The following is a 26518-nucleotide window of genomic DNA, read 5'->3' on the forward strand; positions in this document are numbered from 1 at the left end:
CTGCAGGAAATCTCTTTTTTTCCGGACATACATGCAAAAAAGTAAAGTAAAGTTTGCACATTCGCGTTACCACCGGCTTTACAATTGAAACACAACCAGCTGAGGAAGTCTTGCTTGTGCCAGGCCAACACCATGGATATACACGTACATGTGCTAGTACTTCTGTTATTTTGCGCACGGACCATCAGGTCTTACCAGTGATTCGTGATTCATAACATGATTCCTACTAAGGTCATTGCCACATGACTTAGCATGACTCACTATCACATACACAACACACCGTCACGCACACATTCTGATCTTACTCATAGTCGGGGTCCTCGCAGTGCAGAATGAGCTTGGTCGAGAACGACATCGGCGTTTTGCTCATGAACGAGAGTAACAGCGTGTACTCCTGCCGTTGCCGCGCTGGTACGGTCAGGTAGTTGACACGTTTTGCGATAGGTGTGTCGTTGTCATCCACCCCACTACCTGTACTATCAGCAACCAGCTGCAGCACGTACATCTCAGCTAAGTCACCGATCTCCACAGGCAGGACCACTTTTAGCTTTGTGAGCCTGCACAAAAACATACACGATATAATATTAGCCAAAGAACACAACAACCACCTGTTATGCAACCTTGAAGAGTATGTACATGCAGTTTGATGCATCACCAACTCACAGTTCTTTCAGAAATAACATATGCATGTACATGTATGTACACTGTTACGGAACCTGGATTACGCACTGGCATGCAACACTCTCACAACGTCCCGGGGCACGGAGTAGCCGTGATTCCGTTACAACACACGGTTATGATTTGTTGGTACAATGCAATTGATGACTACCCCGAATAGTCCATTTTTTACTTGCAAGGTACCGGTACAATGCATCAAGAAAGCCAATGCAATTGCGACAACATACTTTTCAAAGTTGTCCATCGTCACGGAGAACTTCGTTGAGGTGCGAGCTCCCAGCGGGACGGGCATTAACCTTGCCTCGTTGCATGCAAACGTGACACTGGGGGCGTCGATACGCGTGGTGACAGGTATGCTGGCAATGAACTTGGAGCCTGGATCCTCAGCCAACTCTCTAGTCGATAGTACCCGCGTGAAATGGATGTGACAGTCGTACGAGGCCGGCTTCAGAAGGCATTGGTACGTCGGTCCCTCGAATTCCTCAACTATGATGGCAATAGCACAGCAAGAAAACCAACAGAAACACAATTACGTAAGCAAAACAGAATAATCTCATCGGTTTCTTTCTCCTAGCAACGGCCCATTTTAAAACACATGATGACTTTGTCTTGATGTTGACCGTAAATAGATCAAAGGTTGAACTTTTCTTAACTGCGTACGGTACGCTTTTCTTAATTGCTTTTGGCAATTCAGTGTGGCAATCCAGTGTGGAAAGCTCTTCTACTTATGTGTTGAGGTCTTTGCAAGAACCACAACGTATCGACACACTGCAAAGTGTACAGTGTTCAACTGGCATGGGCAAGTTTTGGTTAAAAAGCGACCTTTTGCCTTCGAAATTATGTTTTGTTGTTTTGGTATATAGAAGGTTGACTTACAACTCTGGGAACACGGTCATAGTAGGGATCTCGGGAACAGCTCAGGTATTCGGAAGGTTTCTGTTTGGTTCTATTGTGTTCTTGGTGATTCAATAGTACTGCAAGGTGCCCGGCAGGATACACAAATAGAGAAGACCCTTTCCCGTTGAAAGCATGTAGTGTTGAAACGAGCGTATCTATAACAAACGAGCGATCGGTTCCACAAACGAGCAAGCTATCGAGCGAGCTAACGAGTTTCATTCATGTGGCAAATATGTCTTTTTGAATTTTTTTTAAGTTAGATTTTTTCAGCTGGTACAAATCATCACCGCCGGCATTTGGTATTGCTGCTGCTTCACTTCAGACTGCTGTTTGGTGTCGAGATGTCTTTTCAGCGCCGTCGTTGAGTAGCCTTTGTAAGAATAGACCGTTTTGCAAAGATTGCAAGTAGCCCTGGCCTTCGCTGCATCGCGGGAGAAAACTTCCAAACGACTGAGCGTAACTTTCACTCGAATGGAGAGGTGACCGAAGCATATCCTGCGACAGGTCAGCAGATGCGGAACAAGACATCAGTAGAGTCCACCAAGCTGCAACGACAACTGAAACAACTCAAGTGTCTTAGTCGTGCAGGCATACAGTCACCGTAACTGCGAGTGATTTTCACTTTGCGCGGGACTGGACTCTCGATCGACCAGGGAGTCGTAAAAAAATTTACGACTCCCCAGTCGACATGTACTGCCATGTGTACGGAGTACGGTGTACGGTGTTCGTTAGTGCAAACGAGCTGGCCGCACAAACGAGCCGGATTTCTGGCGAGCGAGCTAACGAGTATCCGGTGAGATCGTTTCAACACTAAAAGCATGCATAGTCAACAGAAAGAAACTTGACCGGTTGAGTCCAGCTCAAACATTGCGCAGTGGGCGGTGTTAAAAACGTTTTGGAAGAATTAACTCCGTGGCTCACTACTTACACATTGGCACAAACATAAGATAGTAACTGGACACCTCGTTGGGAAGTGACGTCCAGATGATGTTGGAGCAGGCACGATGGAAGGACTCGCCTAAATTCTCAACGTCCTTATCGAAAAAGATATGGCGGTTAACAACAGGCCATTCGCAGTCATCGTCGGCGGGATTAACGGCGTACTGGATTGCCTCCGCACTCTGATTCTGGATCTCCACTTTCTGCAAGGACAAGGGTAACAGGCAAAGCCAGGAAAGGTAAAAGTATTGCAGATCTAAAAGCCAAGAGCATTGTATTTCTTAGCATCAGGTTACTGCTATATTTCGAGGTGTCACAAACCCATCCATGACATTGCACATAGTCAGAATGCAGCGGTTTCCATACGCATCCCAATGCCACTGGGGTGTGACAGTACCGATTCGCGTATCACAATAGAACCGCACACAAACACATACACACTTGGCGACAAAACCACTCGTATTCTGACTTGATGTACAAGTATACTGGCATGCTCATGTAATGCGCTGCAACACTTCCACAAAGTCTTTGGCAGTCAAATGCATGGTATCCGCCTTACTGTAAAACCATGAGGTAGCTGATCCTGATCTTTAGAGCGAGCAACAAGGGCACCGTCCACCTTGACTTTCAGCGGTGAGCACATCACCGTGGCCTGGACTGTGCACAGCGGCATGCGATAGCCAAACAAATTCGCTTCCGTCTTGGCGTCCAGTCTGCTGCGCTGTGCACCGGCCTTCTCTGGCGGCAATGTGCGTGCTTCCTTACGAAGTGCAGCCGGCAACGACGATAACTTGTTGACCTCCACCACAACGTCATACGAGTAAACAAGAATCTACAAAGAAAATAAAAGACAACGGACATCTTCCGCCCCCTGTATAATGTATATTTAGATGGACACATACCATACATGCTTCCTACTACTAGTATACACATTGCTTGTTTAAAAAAACGTTTTCCATTTATTCCAGCTCGCCGCAAAGTCGTACAAGGGATGCCGCCGACAAAACAGGCAAGTGATGACAAGATGTACAGCTGATTCAGCAGAGGGGTTTGTTTTCGTATTGGCAATATATGACTTCATCTACCCACTGAATGCCTCGGCATCACCACTAGCACCACCGCACACCAGTTGCAGTGGCCAGACTTACGTTTTTAGGCACGAGCTGCACAACACACTTGATGGAGGTACGCGCCGGCACCTCTAGCGTGTAGCGATTGCTGAACTGGAAACTCTTGACAGTGGCCGACTCTGAGGCACACCAATGAGCCAAAGAGCACACGGTATTCTGCTTTCAAGCAATAACCAGTCACGCTGTGCCTCAATAAATTATGCTACTGGTATCTAAACGCATCCTATGTCTGAAGCAGGACATGTGCGTGCACTGGGCTCTTGAGTATCATGTGATTGGTTTTAAAGAACGTGAAAATGGTGGTACTCTCACCGGGTCACATGGAAATGTATTTACACAATGAATCCACTACAATGTATTATGTACTACAATGTATTAGTGGTGCTAACCTCGCAGTAGCTCCCTGTCGCGGATCTTGATGGCCAACTCCGGGTGCTTGGATAGGTCAAAACTGACCAAAGCTCTGCATGAACCCTGTGAGATGAGCAAGTATCAGACGAAGAGCAACTAATGAACAGATGCCATGGTACCATAAGAGACAAAAGATTGAGAACTTCGGTCTACAACCACCTCACATCTACAGACTGCTGCGGAAATAAGATCACCTTCTCCCAGTCCTGCAGAATGATGGTTTCCCGTACGCGCACCTACAAGATGATAGATCAAGATGCTAATAGATCTGACACGACGTTCTGGTCTAGCCGGTCTATAGTTACCACGTTGTTGGTCCAATGATGAGCGCCCTCTGTGTGTACAGCATCCACTAATGCCCAAGGACAACCAGTATTATTGTGACTGCAACAGGCAAAGTGCTGCGGCTCCAAGATGCATTTGCCTATGCCACAATTGGTTATGGCAATTCTGCAGTGTCATGAATCTTCCACCGCCTCTTTTCCGAGGCTACATTTCAACGCCACCAAAGACATCTCTACCCAGCTGGAAAGTCTTGACCGCGAAAAACATTCATACTTGGACTAGCTTGCCGTGTGCACATGTTTAACTTTCGTTAGCCCCATCCCTCACACAAACAAGTCAACAAAGAGGCATCTTTGGATTGAGGAGTGCTGGTTTCGAAACAACTGGTTTGAAGCTCAAAGTAGAGCTGGTGTTAGCTCAGAGCAGAGCTGCTGTTAGCTCAGAGCAGAGCTGCTGTTAGCTCAAAGTAGAGCTGCTGTTAGCTCAAAGTAGAGCTGCGGTTAGCTCAAAGTAGAGCTGCGGTTAGCTCAAAGTAGAGCTGCTGTTAGCTCAAAGTAGAGCTGCGATTAGCTCAAAGTAGAGCTGCTGTTAGCTCAAAGTAGAGCTGCTGTTAGCTCAAAGTAGAGCTGCTGTTAGCTCAAGGTAGAGCTGCTGTTAGCTCAAAGTAGAGCTGCTGTTAGCTCAAAGTAGAGCTGCTGTTAGCTCAAAGTAGAGCTGCTGTTAGCTCAAAGTAGAGCTGCGGTTAGCTCAAAGTAGAGCTGCTGTTAGCTCAAAGTAGAGCTGCTGTTAGCTCAAAGTAGAGCTGCGGTTAGCTCAAAGTAGAGCTGCTGTTAGCTCAAAGTAGAGCTGCTGTTAGCTCAAAGTAGAGCTGCAATGCTAAATGGATGTAATATAGCGCAAGGCAGAGCCGCAGCAAATAGCTAGATAACACCAGTTGTGAGAGTGGACCCGATTAGTGGGTATGATAATTATGATGGTGTGAATAAGTTGGATAGGGAGGGATGGTGGGAAAAGAAACACTGCTGAAGCACGATCCGTTGTCTGGAAGAGCACAACAGGGCAAGCAAAATTTGTTTTTCTTTTCCGCAAAATGGGCTGGTGCCATTTGTGATTACGCAGCAAAACAAAGCGCATGACGTCAGTCTTGAATGCAGTACAAAGCAATGCAGTGCAGTGTGTGCGCTAGTTCGGATTGTTGCTAACAAGTACTAGCACAGCTAGTACACCATTAGCCCCATCCCTCACACAAACAAGTCAACAAAGAGGCATCTTTGGATTGAGGAGTGCTGGTTTCGAAACAACTGGTTTGAAGCTCAAAGTAGAGCTGGTGTTAGCTCAGAGCAGAGCTGCTGTTAGCTCAGAGCAGAGCTGCTGTTAGCTCAAAGTAGAGCTGCTGTTAGCTCAAAGTAGAGCTGCGGTTAGCTCAAAGTAGAGCTGCGGTTAGCTCAAAGTAGAGCTGCTGTTAGCTCAAAGTAGAGCTGCGATTAGCTCAAAGTAGAGCTGCTGTTAGCTCAAAGTAGAGCTGCTGTTAGCTCAAAGTAGAGCTGCTGTTAGCTCAAGGTAGAGCTGCTGTTAGCTCAAAGTAGAGCTGCTGTTAGCTCAAAGTAGAGCTGCTGTTAGCTCAAAGTAGAGCTGCTGTTAGCTCAAAGTAGAGCTGCGGTTAGCTCAAAGTAGAGCTGCTGTTAGCTCAAAGTAGAGCTGCTGTTAGCTCAAAGTAGAGCTGCGGTTAGCTCAAAGTAGAGCTGCTGTTAGCTCAAAGTAGAGCTGCTGTTAGCTCAAAGTAGAGCTGCTGTTAGCTCAACGTAGAGCTGCAATGCTAAATGGATGTAATATAGCGCAAGGCAGAGCCGCAGCAAATAGCTAGATAACACCAGTTGTGAGAGTGGACCCATGAAACCAGCACTCCGTTAGCTAAGCACTATTGACGCACAGCAGGGGTCAATTAATGTCAGCACAGGCAAGCATTGTGCAGCTAGAGTTCAGTAGCTTATTACTCACCCGAGTTGGGGATCATGTCATCCATGGCACGGCAGCAAGCCGGGACGATAGCTGGCGCTTACCGCTTGTTGTAGTCCGGATGTAGCATAGACACGCATCGCTCTTTCCACTGACCTGCCACTCGGAAGAAGGAGTCGGGGGCACTAGCCATAGCAGCGGTGGTGGCTGCACCAATGTGGACCGAATGCCCGGAGTAGTTCGACTGGGATGGTACACCGGCCGCAGCGACAAGAGACCATACTGTTACTGTGAATGACTGCCTGGTCAGCTGCTGTCTGTTCGAGAGTACGAACAAGAGTTGCTCCGGTCCCTCGCGACGAGTGACAAATGGGTAGCTAACAATGGCACGGACCGGGCAGTACGGCGGTACAGACGGGCCAATGTCACTAGTAACGCCTTTACCGAATGGGTCCGTCTTGGATGAAAGCAGGAAGAGTTGCAGGCGTCCGTCACCAGGGGAGCTAGTACAGCCCCGTGTGATGCCATTAGTGAATTCAGCACACCGAAGAAATCCAAAGAAGCAGCATGGCGGCTTGGTAGAGCAGCTTGTCATGGCCATTCAGGATACTACTTTTCCGGCGTGCATCCGTCAGGTGTCGTAGGATTGGCATAGTTATAGGAAGGCGAGGGGTGAGTACAGCCGTACCATGGCATCGCTGGATGCCCTTCAACACCCTCTTCAGAAGCCACGCATCTACTAAGGGGCCGGCAAACCCATTCTCAAGGTGGGCTTTATGCACCGCACTCGCATACACAGATACAGTTCAGGGCACGCTGATCATAGTTCACGCATGAATGTGTGTCCAGGAACGATGACTCGGGCAGCAAAAGTGAGCTTCCCCAGGAGGGACTCGAGTTGACGCTGGCCGATGCTGCGCTCGCTGATAGTAGCCATGAGTGGCGCACGGATCTCGGACAGCTTGTCCTCTGGTAGCCAAGCTTCGTGGCGCTCGCAGTCTAGGACAATACCAAGGAAGGTCAATGATGGTGGTGGCCCTTCGAGCTGGGATGGAGCAAAGAGGAGTGCCGAGATACGTGAATGCCCGGAGGGGGATGGTGAGTTGCTGGTTGGCTGCAGCCAAACCAGTGGAGATGTCGAGAAAATCATCGAGGTAATGAAGCTGGTGATCTATAGCAAACTCGTGCTGCATGATCCAGTTGACTGCTGTGGCTACTAAGTCAAAGACGGCTGGGCTGGAGCGGAGGCCGAAAGGTAGAAAGCGCTCGTAGTAGTAGGAGCCTTCCCAGCGAGGTCCTGACGGCGGACTGGGATCTGCCGAAATGCACTGCGTACATCGAGCTTGGACAAATACACAGGCTGTGGGCATGACCTGATGATGTTGATCGCGTTGTCAATGCTCGCGTAGTGCAGAGAGAGCGGCTCGGCAGGAATGCTGTCGTTCGCGCCGGTGCCTTCCGGACTAGACAGATGGTGGATCATTCGCAGCTTGCCGTTCTTTTTGGGGATGGCACCAATACCAGAGCGGCGCATGAACTGAAATGGAGGTGACGGAAATGGGCCTGTGGTCTCGCTGCGGGCGCAGGAAGCAGCTAATTGCTCGGATATAAATGCCGAGTGAGTGAAAGCCAAGGGTAGATTATTAGAGAAAACCGAAATGTCGTGTTGGCCGGCAGATCCAATAGTAAAGCCACGGCGCAGGCCATGGAGAACATACGCAACACATGATTGATCTGAGTGGTTACGTAACAGGCGGGCAAAGTGGTCAGCTAGCGGTGTGGTGTCTGCAGAGTGTATAGGAAAGAAGCTACGTACCGAGTCAAGCGATTCAGTAGCCATTCTGCTAGGAGCGGCGGGGTGGCCGATTGGCTCCGCGCTGCTGCTGGTTGCACATGATGCATGGGTGGTCCTTGCCAGACTGGCTGCAGGTGTGGGAGAAGCGGCACGACGATGAAGAACAGCGGCCTCCATTGAAGTTGCGGCAGATTTCTTGGCCGTCGCTAGTATGGTTGCGACCACTGGAGGTAAATGCTGCTGGCTTGGAGACGAAAAGGACACAAACCGCCCCTGGATGGAACGTCTTACATTGAGCGCATTTTGGGTGTGCATGGCCTGTGACAGCTATCTGCCATAGGTTCACGTCGATGGTGTCCAACCTCTTCGTGCCTGGTTACTGGGCCACGAGCATCCGCAGCTGGCGGTCGTACTCTAGCCACGCGCTTGGGAAGAACTGGCGGTTAGCAGTCAGGATCAACTGCTGGTACGCAGTCAGTTCAGCAGTTCAGCAGTGCGGTGTAGGGCAGCAGCCGTGATAACAGACATGGATGTGGTCCATGCCTCGAGCCGGGTAGCTACATGTATCGTGAACCTTGCGACGCACCTGCTTCGCGTCATCCGACTCAACGATATTTAGCTGGCTATCGTTATTCGGGCTGTGCACCAGCCGGAATGTTGGGCCGGAGGTGTGCAAGAATGTCAGGCAACAAACTTGAAAAATCTACGAACTCCCCTCGCAAGATACGTTCTTGCACAGCCTTGGGCACAGCTGGTGCAGGTGGCTGATCGGGTGGGTTACAGGAGCTTGACCTGGCGTAGTGGCGGCAGCTGCCGCATTGCCTTGGCCTTGGGTGAGGAGCGGCACAATGCTCTCCGATAATAATAAAATGGCGGCCGACAAAGCCGACTACACCTCGTCCCGTACGGGAGCGCAGAGATCCGTTGAGCCCGCGTCACCTGAGCTGGCGGAGGAGGCATTGGTGCACGTCGGGCTTCTGGGCTCGCGAGCCGTGTCCGCACTGTCATGTTGCTGGTTCTCCTGGCCGGAGCTACCAAGGGCTAGTTGTGCCAGCAAACGGTGCTGTAAATACTTTTACTCAGTTTCCTTTCGGATTCAAGCGCTGAGAAGGCTCGCCGCGGAGGGCTTGGCAAGGCATTGCCTTGACAGTGTCGACAGTAAGGTCAGCCATACTGGAGAAATACAGTGTCGAGGTGACACTCGGGCTGGCAGCAAAGCTACGAAAGGAAAAGAAACACTGCTGAAGCACGATCCGTTGTCTGGAAGAGCACAACAGGGCAAGCAAGATTTGTTTTTCTTTTCCGCAAAATGGGCTGGTGCCATTTGTGATTACGCAGCAAAACAAAGCGCATGACGTCAGTCTTGAATGCAGTACAAAGCAATGCAGTGCAGTGTGTGCGCTAGTTCGGATTGTTGCTAACAAGTACTAGCACAGCTAGTACACCATATTATGTCAGCTAGGTAATGGCTTTGGATGCAGATACAGCTCTGGGTGTTGCATTTTTAGGATAGTCTTTATCAGTAAACACAAGTGATGTAATGAATAATCGATTATTCGAATTTCCTCGATCTCTTGGACATCAACGAATAATCGATCGGATAAAATCTAGGTCGAAGGTTCGAAAATTCGAATATTCGCGGGCGGGCGAAGTCCGTGCGCTGCATACCAAGCACGCGACCTAGATCTCTCGACTTGCATGCATAAACGTTGTACATGTACTGTGTTGCAGACAACGACTAGACTATGCGCGTAGAAAGACCGGGGCAGTCGAATGACCGGGGCCGGCGCCCTCAATGCGCACAGAACGTTGCATGCATTGCGCATGTGATCCGATGCGACCAGCGCGCTGCAGCGCATACATGAATGGGTGCACGGCATGCGTACGGCTGCATGGCCAGCGCCCTAGGGCGCTAGACGTGCGACCGGATTTCCATGTCCACGACAGTAGAAAGGTTTACTCAATCTCTCCCAGTAGTTCTGGAGTCCAAACTAACTTCATGTTGCCCGTTCTGATTTGTGGCAGACAGGGTATATTCCTACATTAATTTACAATCAGTAACTGCAACAACCTTCCCAATGCCAGCCAATACTCCAATGAGAACACTGTCACACATCTCATATACTAGTAGCTTGCATGGTGTGCATGGTGTGCATGGACTGCAGGCAAACCATTCCTTACCAAATGTGTATAGGCTGGTGGCAAACATTTCTACTAGTCTTTGTGGTACACTCTCACAACACCAACACACAGAAGTCTCTGCTGAGAGCACGGTGGCTCGGCAATGGCCTTTATTTAGAATTTTTTCCTTTTTTTTCTTTTTTCTTTCCTATAATTATTTGTACATTTACAAAAATATATCAACGATCGACACAGCAGTCAATCAAAAATGCTGATAATTACACAGCACACAACACGCCAACAACGGCATAACAATAGGGAAATGTAAAAGCGCACACCTCAGAAACGCAAGAGAACACCCTTGCACATCATCTTCACACCGGCACACCACACAGGTCATCATCCAGCTTCAGTTAACACAATGCCTTGATGACCCCTGAAAATCCCAAGCCTTCAATTCAATCTTGCAATTCAATCTTGCATTCTGCCCCATGCCAATTCATCCCCTGTCAATAACCCTCTGAAGCTGAATGTAACCATACAACAGCCCACGACGCGCACACCACCCCTAAAGTTTTTCTAAAAGACCAACAAAGAAAAACACCGCAGTCGTAACTGCCCTAGGCAAAAACACACACATCAACACAATGTCTATAAACACCCTTCAGTCCGGGGTGGGAGGGCGGGAACAAACTAAACGGAAGAAAGGCCACTGCGAAGTGACGGAAATGCGGTCAAGGACCGCATCTTGTCGGTACCACATTCTGTGGAATGAAATCCAAAATCGGAGCGATTTTGCAGCGTCTTAGCGCAAATTGTTTCGAGTTATCCACAAAGACACAAGCTTTCCAACTCTCTTCGGCCGTTGGAAAGCGTACCCTACTGATAACACAATATCCTCAACTATGGCCGCAATAAGAAATTACGGCAGTGCTGTCACTTTTGGATAAGTCTACTTACATCATTTGACAGACGGAAGGGAAGGAACGCCATGCTACCCATGTAAACATTGCCAAATATCCAACGGTCATTGTCCAGGCGTACTTTCGGCGCTTCTACAGTAGCCCATACTTTCAATGTAAGTCGCGAGCCATCGCGGAAAGTAACATTGAAGGACGTCTCTTGCCGGCCCGTTGTGCCAGGAGATATCACGGTCTGCGGTAAATTCAAGGACAAGAGTAGGAGAGAGAGAGAGAGAGAGAGAGAGAGAGAGAGAGAGAGAGAGAGAGAGAGAGAGAGAGAGAGAGAGAGAGAGAGAGAGAGAGAGATAGAGAGAAAGAGATAGAGAGAGAGAGAGAGAGAGAGAGAGAGAGAGAGAGGGAGAGAGAGAGAGAGAGAAAGAGAGAGAGAAAGAGAGAGAGAGAGTGTGTGTGAGAGAGAGAGAGGGGAGAGAGAGAGAGAAAGAGAAAGAGAGAGAATAAGGCATTGGAGGGAATATAGCTGGCAGCTACACCGAGGGAAGGTTAAGGTGAGCTACGGGCTAGAGGACCTGTTACAGAGCAATAGCTTTGAGATCACACCCATGACACAATCACCAGGCAATGGACGAAGCAGGACTAGGCAGTAGCGAGCATTGAGCCATTCAAAAGCAACTGATAGTATCAGCCAAACAGGACACCAACAGCAATACACCGCCACATGTTACCTGCAACTGTAGCTGACCGCCAGCTGGCAGAAATCCACACTCAGGAGTGACGGACAAGTTGAGGCCGGCAGTAACGGCCGGACTGCCATCCTCGCCGGTGTCCTTTTCAGTACTTCCCGAAACAACGACCTGCAATCAGAAAAGAATAGGTATGACCGGGTGCAAGGGCAGGCACTGCAAGCGTTGCTTGGCCAAGTTTGCCTCGAAAAGTGACAGGAACTCAACATACAACACATTAACTAAAGACAGCGTAGCATGGGATACAATTTGTAACGTTACAGCAACCGTCACAGCACTCACTTCAACTTCAACTATTTCTGGAGTGCATACATAGGAGGAAAGTACATACAATTCTGTAGCATGCTCCCTAACACCCCGGGGCCCCTGCTTCCCATCCCTCAAGTCTTACTCGGAAGAAGGTGTGATGGTCGCTCTTGTTCACCAGAGTGCATGGCTGCACGCTTAGCAGGTTGTACGGTACGATGCCAAACTGAATGCGACGCTCCAGGAATGCACATTCGGCCTTCGCAAACTACACAAACAACCGTGCAAACAGACATCGAGACAGATTAAAAACACAATCCTGGCCAGACGAGTGTTGTCCCAAGCAGACAGATCACAACTTCACGATTCCAAGAGATGGCAAATGCACCAGCATATTTCTTGACACGTGTATTCAGGCGCGTAGCCTGCATAGGGCATGGGGGGGGGGGGGGGTACATCCCCCCCCCCCCCTAAATATTTCCACCTACATTCAGCATGTACATGATGCCCATGAATGACATGCACCAGCCATCCTCCACATATGCGGCCGTGCACCCCCCCCCCTCCCCTTTATAAAAGGGGAACCAGCTACCCCCCCCCCCCCCCCCCCCCCTCTGCGTGTATTGGAGAAGCCTGGCATCATCCAAAGCCACTACTTCGGAGCATGAATATGGTCAGCTCCTTAGTGCACCGATGCACATCATTCTACCTTTGCAGAGCAGCTCAGTCCTCCTTGCACAGCACCATTGGCATTCAGTGCGAAGCGAACGGACGACACATTGTCCACAGCACTCCAGCATGTCACTTTGCAATAGAGCATCGAACCACTTTGGATTACGCCTGCATGCAAGTAGGACAAACACAGAATGGTAAGACACAACTTAACGCCGGTAAACTGATCACTGACCGCTGCTGCAAGACAATACACCACTGATCAATACCGAAAACAAACGTTTGGCTAAAAGCTCTTGAGAGGAATCCCTTGAGGGAGAAGTCAACGCTCCGAAAGACATACATTCCACTGCCGTCTGGTGTCAGCCAAAATAAAATGCCATATCGGTGCAAGTCAAAGTACAAAATTGCACCTACATACAGCCATGTCACCACTCAATCACCTGCTCAAAATAGTAACAACACAAGCATTTCTTGAGGACCGGGAAGAAAAAAAAATGGACCAACGATGGTCAAATTATACGTTACGCAAACTTCTGGCCTAGCAAACATTATCTGGCCCAATGCAGCATCAAGTATTCTTTCGGATCTGTCTGGCATACACTTTTTTAGGAGTCAAGGCTACCTTCTTCTGGCTCCACAGTCCAGAAATGGTCCTGGGCCGGCTTTGCATCGACTTCCCATGAGAAGGGCACAGCTGCATTGCCGGGGTTCATTAGGCGTACAACACCGGACACACCTGCACACACAAGTACATCAAAATTGACATCTTACACGTGTTCCGCCTTAGCCCGTCCAGTAGTGCTTCAAAATAAGTATTTTACTACTACAAGCATACTCAAAGACAGTATGTATAGTTCTGGCCAGAGAAATCCAACCTCATAAGTATAGTAGCATCGTGCTGGAGTGCACAGAACAGTGTGTGTAGTGCTAGGGCTGCGTAGCGTCCGGCGCTACTTTATTCTTAAGGTTGGATTTTTTTGGCCAACATAAGCACACATGCGCATACATCAGCGCTCCTCCCACATGCACACGCACACACAGAGCATGTTGGCTTCTTTTCTCTGCCTCTTCGCAGGTTTGGGGCAAGTTCAAAGGCCGGGAGCCCTCCGTTCTGAGAGAAGTCGTGGAATGAAACAGAACATAAGTTTTTTCCTGGCTTCTTGTCCAGTCTAGCAGTTACTAACTGGCACAGGCCCGCAGCAGTCATACTTAGGTTGTGTTTGTTCGGTGCCATTCCGCCACCATTCCAAAGTCATTCCGCCGTGTTTTGATTCTGGAGCGTTTGTTTGATGCACTGGACAGCGTTTGTTCGGTGCAATTCCGATTCCGGTCGCGGAATGAAGGGGGCAGAATCGATTCTGGCGATTCCTAAGAAAAAGTGGAATGAGGTCTCATTCCGAGCGGAATGAAAATGTGCGGAGCGGCTTCGTGATGTTCATTGTTGCTGCATACCTCCCCAACAAAACTTCAAACGCGATTATCGATATGCAGAAATGTTGGCGGACATCGTCCAGGGCATAGGCTGGTACTGTAACCTCGGGGACGGCATGTAACTTGTTCGTGGTATTTTGACCCTTCGCTGCCTGAGAAAGTGTTCGCCCGGGATCGTTGATGAACTGGAAATATGCCCTCGCACCTCAGCTCTTCACCGTCGTCGAGCAGGGCCTCTAGAATCACAAGGAGGCGAGTCAGAACAAAGTGACCCAAAGAGGCACCGAGTCTGCCACTTCACTTCTTCTTACAACAGTGCCTCGTCTGTCAAATAAACACGAGAGCTAGAGACGTCGTTTCTGTGACTGATACGAGGTCGTATAGCATGATGAAGTAGCGGCCAAACGCCGCCTGCAGGCACCCTAGTTACGATCGCTCGTTGACCTACGCCGTGTTTGGCCGCCCTTCATCATGACTGTCATAGGGACATGCAGAAACTTACGGAAGCATAATATTATAGCAACTACCAGGACTGGCATGTAGTAGTCTTCGCAAGGCTGCAATTTGTGCAAACCACAGGTAATACGTTTCCAGAGTGGCGCAAAACTTTTGCCAGATTCTCGAATCCATGCTAGTGCGTTTGTTTGCTACGCTCATTCCGATTCCGCGATGGGTACCGACGTCATTCCATGCCCATTCGGGAATGACCGAACAAATGCAACCTTAGTCAGAACTTAGAGGCATCTATCAATCCTTACCCCCAGCGTCACCCATCCCCGCCGTTGGTGCTAGTTCCAACTCTGTCGGTTCCAGCAGTAGCTCCACAGGGACCACTTGAGCCTTGACCGTAATCCAGTGCTCGGCTACACCATTAAGTGAGTACTGGACGTCCCTGCAAAGTCAATCACAGGAATGCATGCGATCATAAATGGCACACCAGATTCCTAGACTGTAAGAATGGATATGCATGCAGATTGAGCTCACTGTGATGTCATGCAGAAGAGGATTTATTTATTTATTTTATTCCAAGCAATACATGGCTGGGGTAGCCAATGACCACCTTGCGTGGCGATTGCAGGGTCTTTATAGCCAGCCATGGCTAACAAGGAAAAGAGTAAGAAGTCAAAAAGAAAAGGAAAAGAAGAAAGAAGCAAATATGGACTAAAATTGTGGTCTACTGGTAAAGCAAGGCGTTCCTGAATGCTGTTAAAGTAGAAAGGCCCTTTGTCTCCTGGTGCAACTTAAGCCTGGTTGAACTGTGCAAAGCATAGCGATTAATAGGGACTGTACGTTCGTTATGCTTCACAGAGGTCATGTACGACTTCCACGCCGTACTCTTCAGTCTTGAGCAGAATGCTCAGTCCATGGAATAGGAACAATACCAGATTGAGGTTGCACACTAATAGGCCATGTTCATAGTGAAAACTGAAAAAGCCGCTATGAAAAAATGACGTGCCTAACCAGAAACTCAAGCTTTTCCTTTCCAAACATCAAGAACTGGTAAGTAACTTTGCTGGTGGTAGAGTATGTGTGTGCGTGTGTGTGTTTGTTGTGGGGGGGGGGGGGGCTGAGTAAAGGCAGCCATACCTGTACACTCTCTGGTTTGGGATGTCCGGAGCCTTGAAGGTGATACGGAAGACGCAAGACGACATGGCAGGTACAACAGCCTGCCAAGGAAGGCAGCTTTGTAGCTCTGCAGCACTACCCTGCACACGACAACAACAGACACAGACACAGACACAGAGCACACATTCAGTGACATACGTTGTGGCATTTTCAAACAGTAGTCCTCTATTGAACAATTCTATACACTGGTGATGTACGAACAAAAAGCAGAAGACACAGTAAGTTATTTGTCAATAGGAGAGGGACGTACGGATATGACTATGAATGAGCAACTGTACAACACTGGTCACTGTTCGACCTCAACTAACTGAACTGCTACTGATCTGCATGATATCAGTTGCCATACATCTGACTTTGTATTCAGGTTATCACTACCCTACGTATAGGGCACTGTTAGCTGTGCTTTAGTTTCGTGCGGTATCAGCGTGTCCCGTGTTGATTGCTTTGTGCGGGCTTTTCCCTACTGCTAGCGACTTTTGCTGAGAGAGTTCTGGGGAGAGGGAGTTGGAATGGCGAACGTTGTTTTTCGAGTGGTTTTCCCTTTTGCTTGTGGCTTGAGATAAGACTCGGAACCCGTGCAGTTGGTGTCTAGCAGTCTGCGGACGAGCGAGTCCGACTCAACACTCGTAACTAGATATCTATGTTTAATGTTGGCTCGGTATCTGTTGTGTCCCTCAGTCAAGTCATATTATTATGACTTCTCACGAGCATGCGCACTAGAGATGCATGCTCGTGTGAAGTTGGTTTTGGGATGTTCGGAGGCAGTCTTCTCTTGCTGCAGCTGAGTCTGGTTGAAGATAATTACATTCCGAGTTCAGAGCAGTTCAGAGTGGGCCAGTTACGTGTGTGTATAAACTGCATGATTAGATCATTGTATGGTCTAGGCAGGGACCATACAGTATCCGAGTTTACAGTGATTCTACACGGCATTACGGTGCTGATGATCCCATACAAATTAATAGTATAAAACTGCTGAGCTCTGGGCATGGTCAAGTAACTCACATACACATCTCTACACCCATCTCATTACCATTCCCTGAGGGCTGCTAACATCATGCAATGTTTAGAGTAGCAGGAGCTATCCCCCCCCCCCCCCTCCACACACACACACACACACACACACACGCACACAAGGGGTGAATTCTCAGCAAACCCAACATGTAGTACAATGGTGGAGGGAAGAAAGCTGTAAGCACGGCTGTAGGCACGGCTGTAGGCACGGCTGTAGGCACGGCTGTAGGCACGGCTGTAGGCACGGCTGTAAGCACACCATTGCAAGCACATCCCAGGGAACACAAACACACCCATCTATCCAACTCAGACTTTCTAAGTTCTCACCGTTGCAGAAAAGAGCACGGCATGGCTGTTACTGTTGGTAAGAGTCAACTCCCTGGTCACTTCTGACTGAGCATCAACACGTCCAAGATCCAGTGCTTTGTTGGCTGTGTGTGAGCAGGCATAGAACAAAATGAAAGAATCGTTATCTTGGGCGAGGTAAGGTACACATCCGTGACGTGACGGGGAAGAGTGTGAACACTTACAGACTGTGAAGAGAGATCGCTCCTTGATGCTCAGCGTACGCGCACAGTCGCGCTGCTCTTCCTTCGTGCCCGGTGCTTCCTCAGGAATAACAAGAGCTAGGGCAGCAGTGTGGTGTGTAGTGATAAGCTTAGTCAGATCGAGCTGCGGACTTGGCGCACGCACCGTCAATGGCTGTCGATATCCAGCTGCAGATCAAGCACAAAAGCGTTCTAAATTAAACCCAAAATATCCTTTCAGCAACAGCATGGCTAGATAGGCAGCAAGGTGAAGAGATTTAACACGGGCAAATGAAAATAAGGTTGCTTGGTGCCTTCTACTCGCTACAAGAATTGTAGAAGTCCACGGTAGGCAGCTCTTTAGCATCATTAAACAGAATGGTAATCAGCAGGTATCCAGCGGACCAAGTAGAGAAAGACTGTGTTCAGTAAATGAATACATAAGAACAGCCTTTCATAAATCCAACTGTGATCTCTATAAAGTGGTGAGCAAAGCTGCCAGGAGGCATTTCAGTACACTGTATCAGTACCCGTACCCTTCATTGTTGGAATGTTGTGTGTGGAATGGCTACCGATGGTAGCTAGTCGGCCAAAGAGCGCATGCAGGAGAGGAGCAGAGAAATATTGTATTATATCCAACTAGGTACACAACAATAATTATGACTTTCTGACGAACGGGTACGCTCATACCAGCACTCACCATTTACAATGGTGTTTGCTTTCATATTGGCTGGATCAGCTACAGCCATGTCCCTGCTTGGCACCAGGTTAATGTCAGTGGGGTTATTGTGCCGCTTGAATTCCCTGTAGACATGAGCAAACAATGTACATTAACAGGTTGAAATTGTTGGCTTGACACGTAATTATTAAATACTTACTTGGGATGACACATGACATATGCATGCTGGTTTGTGAAAGGTTACTCTGTCACAGATCACCAATTCTAGTTGTGTGACACTGTGTGTGTGTGTGTTCGCGTGTGTGCATGCGTGGGTGTGGGTGTACGTGTGCGAGTGTGTGACAACTCACTCTCTCCGCTTGGTCTCCTTCTTCTTTCTGGAGCTGTCCGACTCCATCTTCTTGTTGTAGTGGCGCTTGATATCACGCCTGACGGCGGCCTCCAGCTCCATATGCCCGTAATCCGTATCCGTGTATGTGTGCCGGGCAGTGCCGGTGTAAGGAAATCTAGGCAAAATCAAAGAAGTGTGCAGGCAATGAGTTGCCAACAAGTATCAGCTAAACCTACTATGCTCAATCTCAACAAAACAAGATGGGTTGCGTGGCATGCGTGTCTGTCCACTAACTAAAGTGCGATGATAGCATAAGCCTTGTGTGATCAGCACAATAGGGTTAGCCTTACGGCTATCCTCACTGACTCGGGTAATACAATTCATAGGTATAATGTTATCCATGAACTAACTGAAAGAAACTCTACAGCGCGATGCACCTAAATTCAATGCACATCTGACTTGTCCGGTTCTACCATCACCTCGGTGAGGATCGTGGCAGAACAATGGGATTGTAGTTCTCTACTGCTACTGCTACTGCTTCTACTGCTGCTGCTGATGATGATTCCCAATTGGGTTTTGTCATAACAGGGAAGGAATACCCCAAACCCAGCTTTGGCAGAGTGTGTAATAAAGAGCCTGCAGCAGTTCGCTCACCTAACGGGATCGGTGGCAGGATGTGGCCGGATGCTGCGCGCCAGGCGGGTCTCATTCGGATGAGCAACACGAGCTGCGGCCGTCCTTTTCTTGGGATCGGCAAGAGTGAGAGATTGGTCGAAACGTGCGGCGGTGCTCTCCAAGGCAGTGCCGTAGGAATCGATCAAGCTCACGCTTGGGTTCCACTTTCCGGTCTGCGTGCCGACGAACGGCTTGATCGTTTTCTTCCCATCGGCCACGGCCATTCCTCGTAGATGTGAAAATATCTCATAGATCACGGGACGAGCTGCAACCCCGTGCTTACTTTGTGGACCAGCAACGTCCAGCACTTCAAAACACAGCGAGCTGTTGAACAGACCGAGTTGGCGCGGTAGAAACGTCACCAGAACTTCCACACAGCCGCCGACGGGAACAGTGAAGCGTGATGGAGTGCAGGAGAAGTGTGCCAGGCGACGTGCCTTCACGCACACGGGCATCCTGTCCGAGTAGTTGAGCACACGGAACGTCACCTCAACCTTGCTGTCGACGCGGCACGTTCCAAAGTCGTAGACGTTGTGCGAGTCCAGGGCATCGTGCGTGGCACGTCGCTGGAACGAGTCGCCCATGCTGCCGGTTGGTTCTATGTTGACCTGCACTGGTACTGCGTGACCGGTAATGCCAATATTGGCACTCATAGCTGCACCTATAAACACAGGACCACATGCACAGTAAGCAACCCACAACATGGCCACAGAACAGTCAATGATATACGCACATTGTGGTTCTGAAGTGCAGTTGTGCACTTTTTTAAAGTCGTCAAACCAATGACAATGCCATGCCTTGGAGATAGGAAAAGGTATTAGCGGCATCACACATCAGTCACCAAACGTAGAGCAGACTACAGGCCGCAATCATTGCTGTAATTCAGGCACGGTAACTGCCAGTGAAGATCTGAGTTGAGACATGCAGCATGCTCTAGACTCTGCACAATGATTTTACAGCAGGCCGACAAAAAAAAACAATGACGATGACAGTGACAACGACAACAACGACAATGACAACAACAACAACTACTACTACTACTACTACAATGGTACACTACCCCACCTGCACTGCCGCCAAACGCTGCCGTGGCTGACTTGATGAGCACATGACAAGGGAAGATGCGTGGCGCTGGTGCCATACAATTCTGCTTCCATCCAAGTTCAGAGTGTTGGAACACTGGACTGAAGATGATAGTCAGAGGTGTGCTGCCGTACGGCTGAACTTGGCCACATGATGGTGTGACCTGCAGTGCAGAATGAAAGTAACGTTTAGAATCAACAACGAACCTGACTCTGCACCTGTAGATGTATGTGTGTTCCAAAATTCCTGGAGTGTTTCCAATCCTAACCCTACCAGGCAACACACAGTGGAAGTTATCTTCATCATATCATACTACAGTAGTGTAGTGCCTTTCCCGTACACATTGTTATCGGTGAGATCACCGGCACCAGGTGATGTCCAGGCAACACTTTACCTGAGTCATACCTGTAAAATTCGTCCAGCCATGTCGCCGTGCTCCGATTCCAGCATGAGTGTCTCCTGCTTTGCTTTCTGTGCGGCCAAAGCTGCTGTCACGCACAGCGCCTGGCTCCAGTCATTTCCCTGCAGTATAGATTAGCAGTTAGCACACCGACAAACCGTGAACTTCGCAGATCCAGTCATCCTGGCCGGAAAGTTAAAACATGGTGCTGGCATGCAGAGCATGCAATTTATCGCAAACAGCATTGATGGACATGGGAGCACAGTAAAACCTGTGACTAACGACCACCCCTTGGGGCCAGAGAAAGCGGTCTTTAGTGGCAGGTGGTCCTTAGTTAGAGGTTTGCACCACCCAACCATATTATATGGATGTGAGACCATCCGAGCCTGGCGAAGTGGTCTGTAGTACCAGGCTGGTCGCTAGTCACGGTGGTCTTTAGTTACAGGTTTTACTGAATTGTCAAGAACTACCACCGCAGATGATATTGGACTGATAGCACGGATAGGTGTTCGGGGTCCAATATCATTGTAGCATAAGTTTGGCTCGAACTTGGTACAGTACTAGCTAACCCTGCATTTGCAAAAACGGACAAAGAAGTCCAATGGATGCCAAGATAGTCGTAAGAACTGCTTGTAGCACTGTTAGTGACTATGTGTAGCTGGTAGTCAGGGAAACACACAAGTTACAAATCACACCGATACCAGGCATGCTTTAAATAGGTCAATGGCACTCACCTGGCGCTCAACCATTTGCACGACGAAATCCAGGTGGTTCGGCGCAATGTTGCGCAGAAACACTGTTGCTTTGCGCACCGTTCCGAAGTAGGTGGGCCCCAGCGTGAGTGCGCTGAGCGGCTTGCCATTCTCGTCCACTACATCGCAGTAGGTGCGTGTCAACTCGGCAGAAACGAACGCTTCTAGCGTCACTGGATCGGCTACTCCATCTGATAATTTCACCCTTGACAGGAGCAAGCATGCCGTAAAGCGTAGAGCAAACAATCCAAAGAACATCAACAAGTAACAGTGTTTATGCAGTTTGATTGCATCAGTCTTTCGTGCCTGGCCAAACGTGGCCTGTGATCAAAAGTGCCAAGAATGTGTAAGATGTAGCGATGGTAGTCAAAGAAGAACAACGGACAGTAGATCCAAGCATTCTGAGCATGACGTAGTGAAATGACTGAAATGAGCCAAAAGAGGCACACGTATGTGGAAGGCTCTTCCATAAAATACAAAAAAAAGTTTGGAGGATATGGGGTTCGAACCCATGGCCTCTCGCATGCAAAGCGAGCGCTCTACCACTGAGCTAAACCCCCGGATGATGGAAACAATTAATTAATTACCACTCTGACTCTTCCATGCATGTAGTACTGTTCCATAAGTTACATATCCAACTCTACATACACCTATCACGTTCGAATCACGTTCACGTTCACTTCCGTATCTGCATCCGACAAGGTATCACGTTCCGGGCAGAGTGGATACCTCGGGAAGAGAATGAGAGAGCTGACTTCTTCTCAAAGGTGAAGGACCAGGACGATTGGCAGCTTGCGCCAGACGTCTTCCTAATGCTTGACCGGAAATGGGGCCCACATACAATCGACCGCTTCGCTACTCCGCAGAACGCTCAGATGCAGCGCTTCTGCAGTAGATGGTGGTCCCCAGGCTGCACGTCTGTGGACGCATTCTCCGTGAGCTGGAACGACGAGAACAATTGGATCGAGCCTCCAATCCACCTCATCGGCCGCACGATTCGCCACATGCAAGCTTGCCACGCAGACGGCACTCTGATCCTCCCTTTCTGGCCTTCGGCCACATGGTGGCCACTGCTATGGTCTCCAGCGGGCTTCCGAGATATGGTGGTTGATCATATGGTCATCCCGCTTCAGGAGAACCTTTTCATCTCGGGTGAATGTAAGTGGAACCTCTTCGGCAGCGATAGCCCAACATGCGAAGTACTCGCTGCAAGAGTCTGCGGATGCGGCCGGCACAAGCCCAACCGCCCCAGGCAAGGGCCGCCTTAATCCCGAACAACAACCCGGAAGAACAGCGGCCGGAAGCCAGCATCGTTCAGCGGGCAGCGTCAGTCAACTGTCAGCGTCACACTTCTGTCACACTTGTCACAATGTCACACTTCTGGCCCTCCTAACCGCAATACAAATGTGCTGTTGTTTGGTGTGTAGCGAGTGTGGCTTATCGCTGTGCGAGAAGAACAACGGACAGTAGATCCAAGCATTCTGAGCATGACGTAGTGAAATGACTGAAATGAGCCAAAAGAGGCACACGTATGTGGAAGGCTCTTCCATAAAATACAAAAAAAGTTTGGAGGATATGGGGTTCGAACCCATGGCCTCTCGCATGCAAAGCGAGCGCTCTACCACTGAGCTAAACCCCCGGATGATGGAAACAATTAATCAATTACCACTCTGACTCTTCCATGCATGTAGTACTGTTCCATAAGTTACATATCCAACTCTACATACACCTATCACGTTCGAACTTACAACGGATAGGCTTCCAGCTTTCCAGATATGTTGCACGCCAATTCTACCTGGAGTAACAAATGCCAGGGAGAAGAAAACAATAAAAGGCAATGTACCAGAGGCAGTCTGAATTACCCAACAAGGACTTTAGCCCGGTAGTCATTACGAGAGACTTTCTCTCTCAACAAGTCACTAAAAAAGCCAGTCGGACTGTATGACTGTGTGACTAAATGCAAAAGCAAATACCACACTTCTAATGCAATGCCAAAAAGTCGAGAAAAGTTACAAGTACATGTATATGCCGGTTTACTATGATATGTGGAGTGGCGATCAAGAGCCTGAAAACATCACCGCTTTCACTTACTTTCACGTCAACTGAAGAGAAAGGCGCCACCGTATCACTTGACGGCTCGAATGCCAGAGCCTCCAGGCCACATTGGATTGAAAAAGTGCCAGCCTTGCTGCCGTCGTTACGGATCGTGAGCGTCTTTGTAGAGACGCGACCATCGCTTATTTGCCTGCCGAAATTGATGTGCCGTGTGACATCCCAGTGGGCTTTGGGCCACTCTCTGGAATAGTCGCGGTAAAAGAAGAATAGATAACAAGTCAATAATACAAGCAACTCAGCCTTATCCTCCCGCTCATACACATTTTCACGGACACCCATGAATTAGAATAATAATTATTGCAGGTTGCGCTCTGCGGCCGACCACGCATTCCCCACAGCAGCCACAAGAGGTTCGTTTGGAGTACTGAAAATATTTTTTAATTCCTTCTGATCGTGAAAGCGTCCAATCAATTGATTAGGAATCAGATAAGGAATCAGAGGCCCCTAACATGGATGTATGTATTCTTTATTTGAATTCGCAAGTACATACAGACTACAAGCCCAATTACTTGGAAGTGAACGTGAGAATGGAGTTAAATAAGGGGTTTAGGAAGGCAGAGGAAGGTCTATGCTGTACCACTTGCGCCATACAATAACTGATGCACTTACAATGAGCACACAGCACCACACAGTGTTCGCATGCAGTTTAGCAGCACTACTCACGCTAATATCTTCACTTTGTAGATGTCGCTGCCACTCTGCACTTCAAGGTAGCCGGTGTGTGCTTTCCGCGCACCACTGCTATCGTCCTTGCTAGCGGCACTCTTGTCTTTGCCACACTGGAATCTGACAGCCACATGTGTTTCCAAGCCTGGCGCTATGGAGACGTTCTTCTCTCCACCCTGCAGTTTGAAAACCTGCCCAAACGATATGCAGAAGATGCAGCACGGGAATGGATTGCCAATACACACACACACACACACACACACACACACACACACACACACACACACACACACACACACACACACACACACACACACACACACACACACACACACACACACACACACACACACACACACACACACACACACACACACACACACACACACACACACACACACACACACACACACACACACACACACACACACACACACACACACACACACACACACACACACACACACACACACACACACACACACACACACACACACACACACACACACACACACACACACACACACACACACACACACACACACACACACACACACACACACACACACACACACACACACACACACACACACACACACACACACACACACACACACACACACACACACACACACACACACACACACACACACACACACACACACACACACACACACACACACACACACACACACACACACACACACACACACACACACACACACACACACACCAGTATTGTACCTGCACTCATAACCAGTTGTATCAAGATACGTCATGATTGTACATTTGTATTAGATAAACCTTATTTATCAGTTCACACATGTTGTTGGTTTGCTGTCAAACCAACAACATGTACCGGTATGTACGTCATTGTAGCTGCTACTGCAGTACTGGTGGTAGTGGAGTGTTCTCTCTGTGATCGTGATTGCCATTACCAGCTGATACCATTACTCTCGCTGAATGCTATCTACAAAGGAATGTGTAGATCGGTATCCCCCCCCCCCCCCCCCAAAAAAACACACACACGCACACGTGCACAATCATGCAATGGGGGCATAATGTATAATTACCGGGTATGTGGAACCACGAAATCATTACAACTAAATTGAAAGCTAGCTAGAAAGTATTGACACTGCTTGTAGCGCAGGCATAGCCGACTGAGCGACGCTCTCTTTCGCAAAAAACTACCAAAAGATTGCATTGTGCGTGTGTTTTCAACTCCCCCAAACCACTGCAAACTGATGAAAGCATTGTGGTTCGCTACGATCATGTTCAAAAATATGTCAAAAGCGTTCGATAAAACTTAAAGGTAAAAGCGCAAGAAGATAGTCAGTTTCACGACAGCAGCCTCTTGCCATTGTCGACTGGTGGTTTCGGCGCTCCCCTGCAAAGAATTTATTCCCTTACCTTGGAATTAGGAAGACGAACGCGCACCGCGGCTAGGTGAGAGCTGATGTTGCGCAACGACACCGCCGCTTCGTAAGTGCGGCCCGGTGCGATGTCGGCGAACTCCACGCACGGCGGATTGATTTCCAGCGGCGTTCTCGAGGCGGCCAGAGCCATGGCGATCCTAGCGCCTCGTCCGTCTCTCTCACTACGGATTCTTGTTGGTTTGTTGTTTATCAGTAATTAGTTACCATCATCATTGCATGGCGGGGGTCGGGATCGGACTGTCGGAACACAACAATGACCCGAAACTGACCGATGCCAAGAGTCTTTCTTGTAATTGATTCGATTTGAGTTTGAAATATGCAGGGTGAGGTCTACTCGTAAACCATAAACAGGCTCTTCGCCTTTACTTCGGGACGCAGTTCACAAGGTTCATAAACCATGCACATCGGCATGGGGCCAGGTGTAGATCTACGGAGCTAGCCGCGCTTGCTGCAGCCTAGTACTAGTAGTACTTAGTAGTGCAGGCAGCGCGCAGGGCTTGACTCGAGTCTTTGACCACACTGCTGACACTGACAGGGCCTAGGGATGGACTGCCACCGCGGTAGATCTACTCATCCAAAGACCAATCGTGCTGCGACTACAACAGAGTCAGTACAAGCCAGCGAGACCCCGGGTCTTATTCAAACTCACCAATGCATGCTCATCATCATCATGGCACGACACTCGACACGACGACATGTCGTCGACAGGGTAAAAGAAGGTGGAGTCGGCTAGTGAGTTGAGTTGCGACCATCATCATGATCAGTGATCATGTACCAGGGTCCGGGAGGAACTGAGGCCCAGTGAGGACAGTGACCATGGTGACGTGAGGGAGCTTGCGCGTGACCATGGTGACAAATCGGAGCTTCAAGCTTCGATGACCAAGAGTACATGAAAACCATGTACTCTTGCGATGACGGATCAACTCGATCCCCAGCCGGGCGCCTAGGCCCTGGTTACGACTCAGGGCAGGCCATGCCGGAGTGACCATG

At 49.0% G+C, this 26518-nt stretch overlaps 1 protein-coding gene and 2 non-coding genes across 3 annotated transcripts in view; all 3 read right to left on the reverse strand.

Moving 5' to 3' along the window:
• Window positions 1-25977, reverse strand: part of LOC135815322 (cilia and flagella-associated protein 47-like) — a 47955-nt gene extending 21978 nt beyond the window's left edge. The window contains exons 1-25 of the mRNA XM_065328597.1: window positions 25503-25977; window positions 24090-24283; window positions 23403-23607; window positions 23060-23106; window positions 21294-21516; window positions 20565-20681; window positions 20142-20322; window positions 19056-19737; window positions 18421-18576; window positions 18092-18195; window positions 17395-17580; window positions 17192-17295; window positions 15815-15933; window positions 14986-15119; window positions 13419-13532; window positions 12831-12961; window positions 12267-12389; window positions 11858-11986; window positions 11173-11367; window positions 4034-4118; window positions 3663-3763; window positions 3074-3346; window positions 2504-2717; window positions 906-1164; window positions 306-557 (exon numbers count right to left, since the gene is read on the reverse strand). Of these exons, the coding sequence (XP_065184669.1) occupies window positions 306-557; window positions 906-1164; window positions 2504-2717; window positions 3074-3346; window positions 3663-3763; window positions 4034-4118; window positions 11173-11367; window positions 11858-11986; window positions 12267-12389; window positions 12831-12961; window positions 13419-13532; window positions 14986-15119; window positions 15815-15933; window positions 17192-17295; window positions 17395-17580; window positions 18092-18195; window positions 18421-18576; window positions 19056-19737; window positions 20142-20322; window positions 20565-20681; window positions 21294-21516; window positions 23060-23106; window positions 23403-23607; window positions 24090-24283; window positions 25503-25658 (4484 nt within the window). The 5' untranslated portion in view covers window positions 25659-25977. The remainder of the gene's footprint in view (window positions 1-305; window positions 558-905; window positions 1165-2503; window positions 2718-3073; window positions 3347-3662; window positions 3764-4033; window positions 4119-11172; window positions 11368-11857; window positions 11987-12266; window positions 12390-12830; window positions 12962-13418; window positions 13533-14985; window positions 15120-15814; window positions 15934-17191; window positions 17296-17394; window positions 17581-18091; window positions 18196-18420; window positions 18577-19055; window positions 19738-20141; window positions 20323-20564; window positions 20682-21293; window positions 21517-23059; window positions 23107-23402; window positions 23608-24089; window positions 24284-25502) is intronic.
• On the reverse strand, window positions 21800-21871 carry Trnaa-ugc (transfer RNA alanine (anticodon UGC)). Its single transcript has one exon. It is a non-coding gene; the product is annotated as a tRNA-Ala (tRNA).
• Window positions 22879-22950, reverse strand: Trnaa-ugc (transfer RNA alanine (anticodon UGC)). Its single transcript has one exon. It is a non-coding gene; the product is annotated as a tRNA-Ala (tRNA).
• Window positions 25978-26518: the final 541 nt, after the last annotated feature.

This window comes from Sycon ciliatum, chromosome 4, assembly GCF_964019385.1.
Source record: "Sycon ciliatum chromosome 4, ocSycCili1.1, whole genome shotgun sequence".
Lineage (NCBI taxonomy): Eukaryota > Metazoa > Porifera > Calcarea > Leucosolenida > Sycettidae > Sycon > Sycon ciliatum.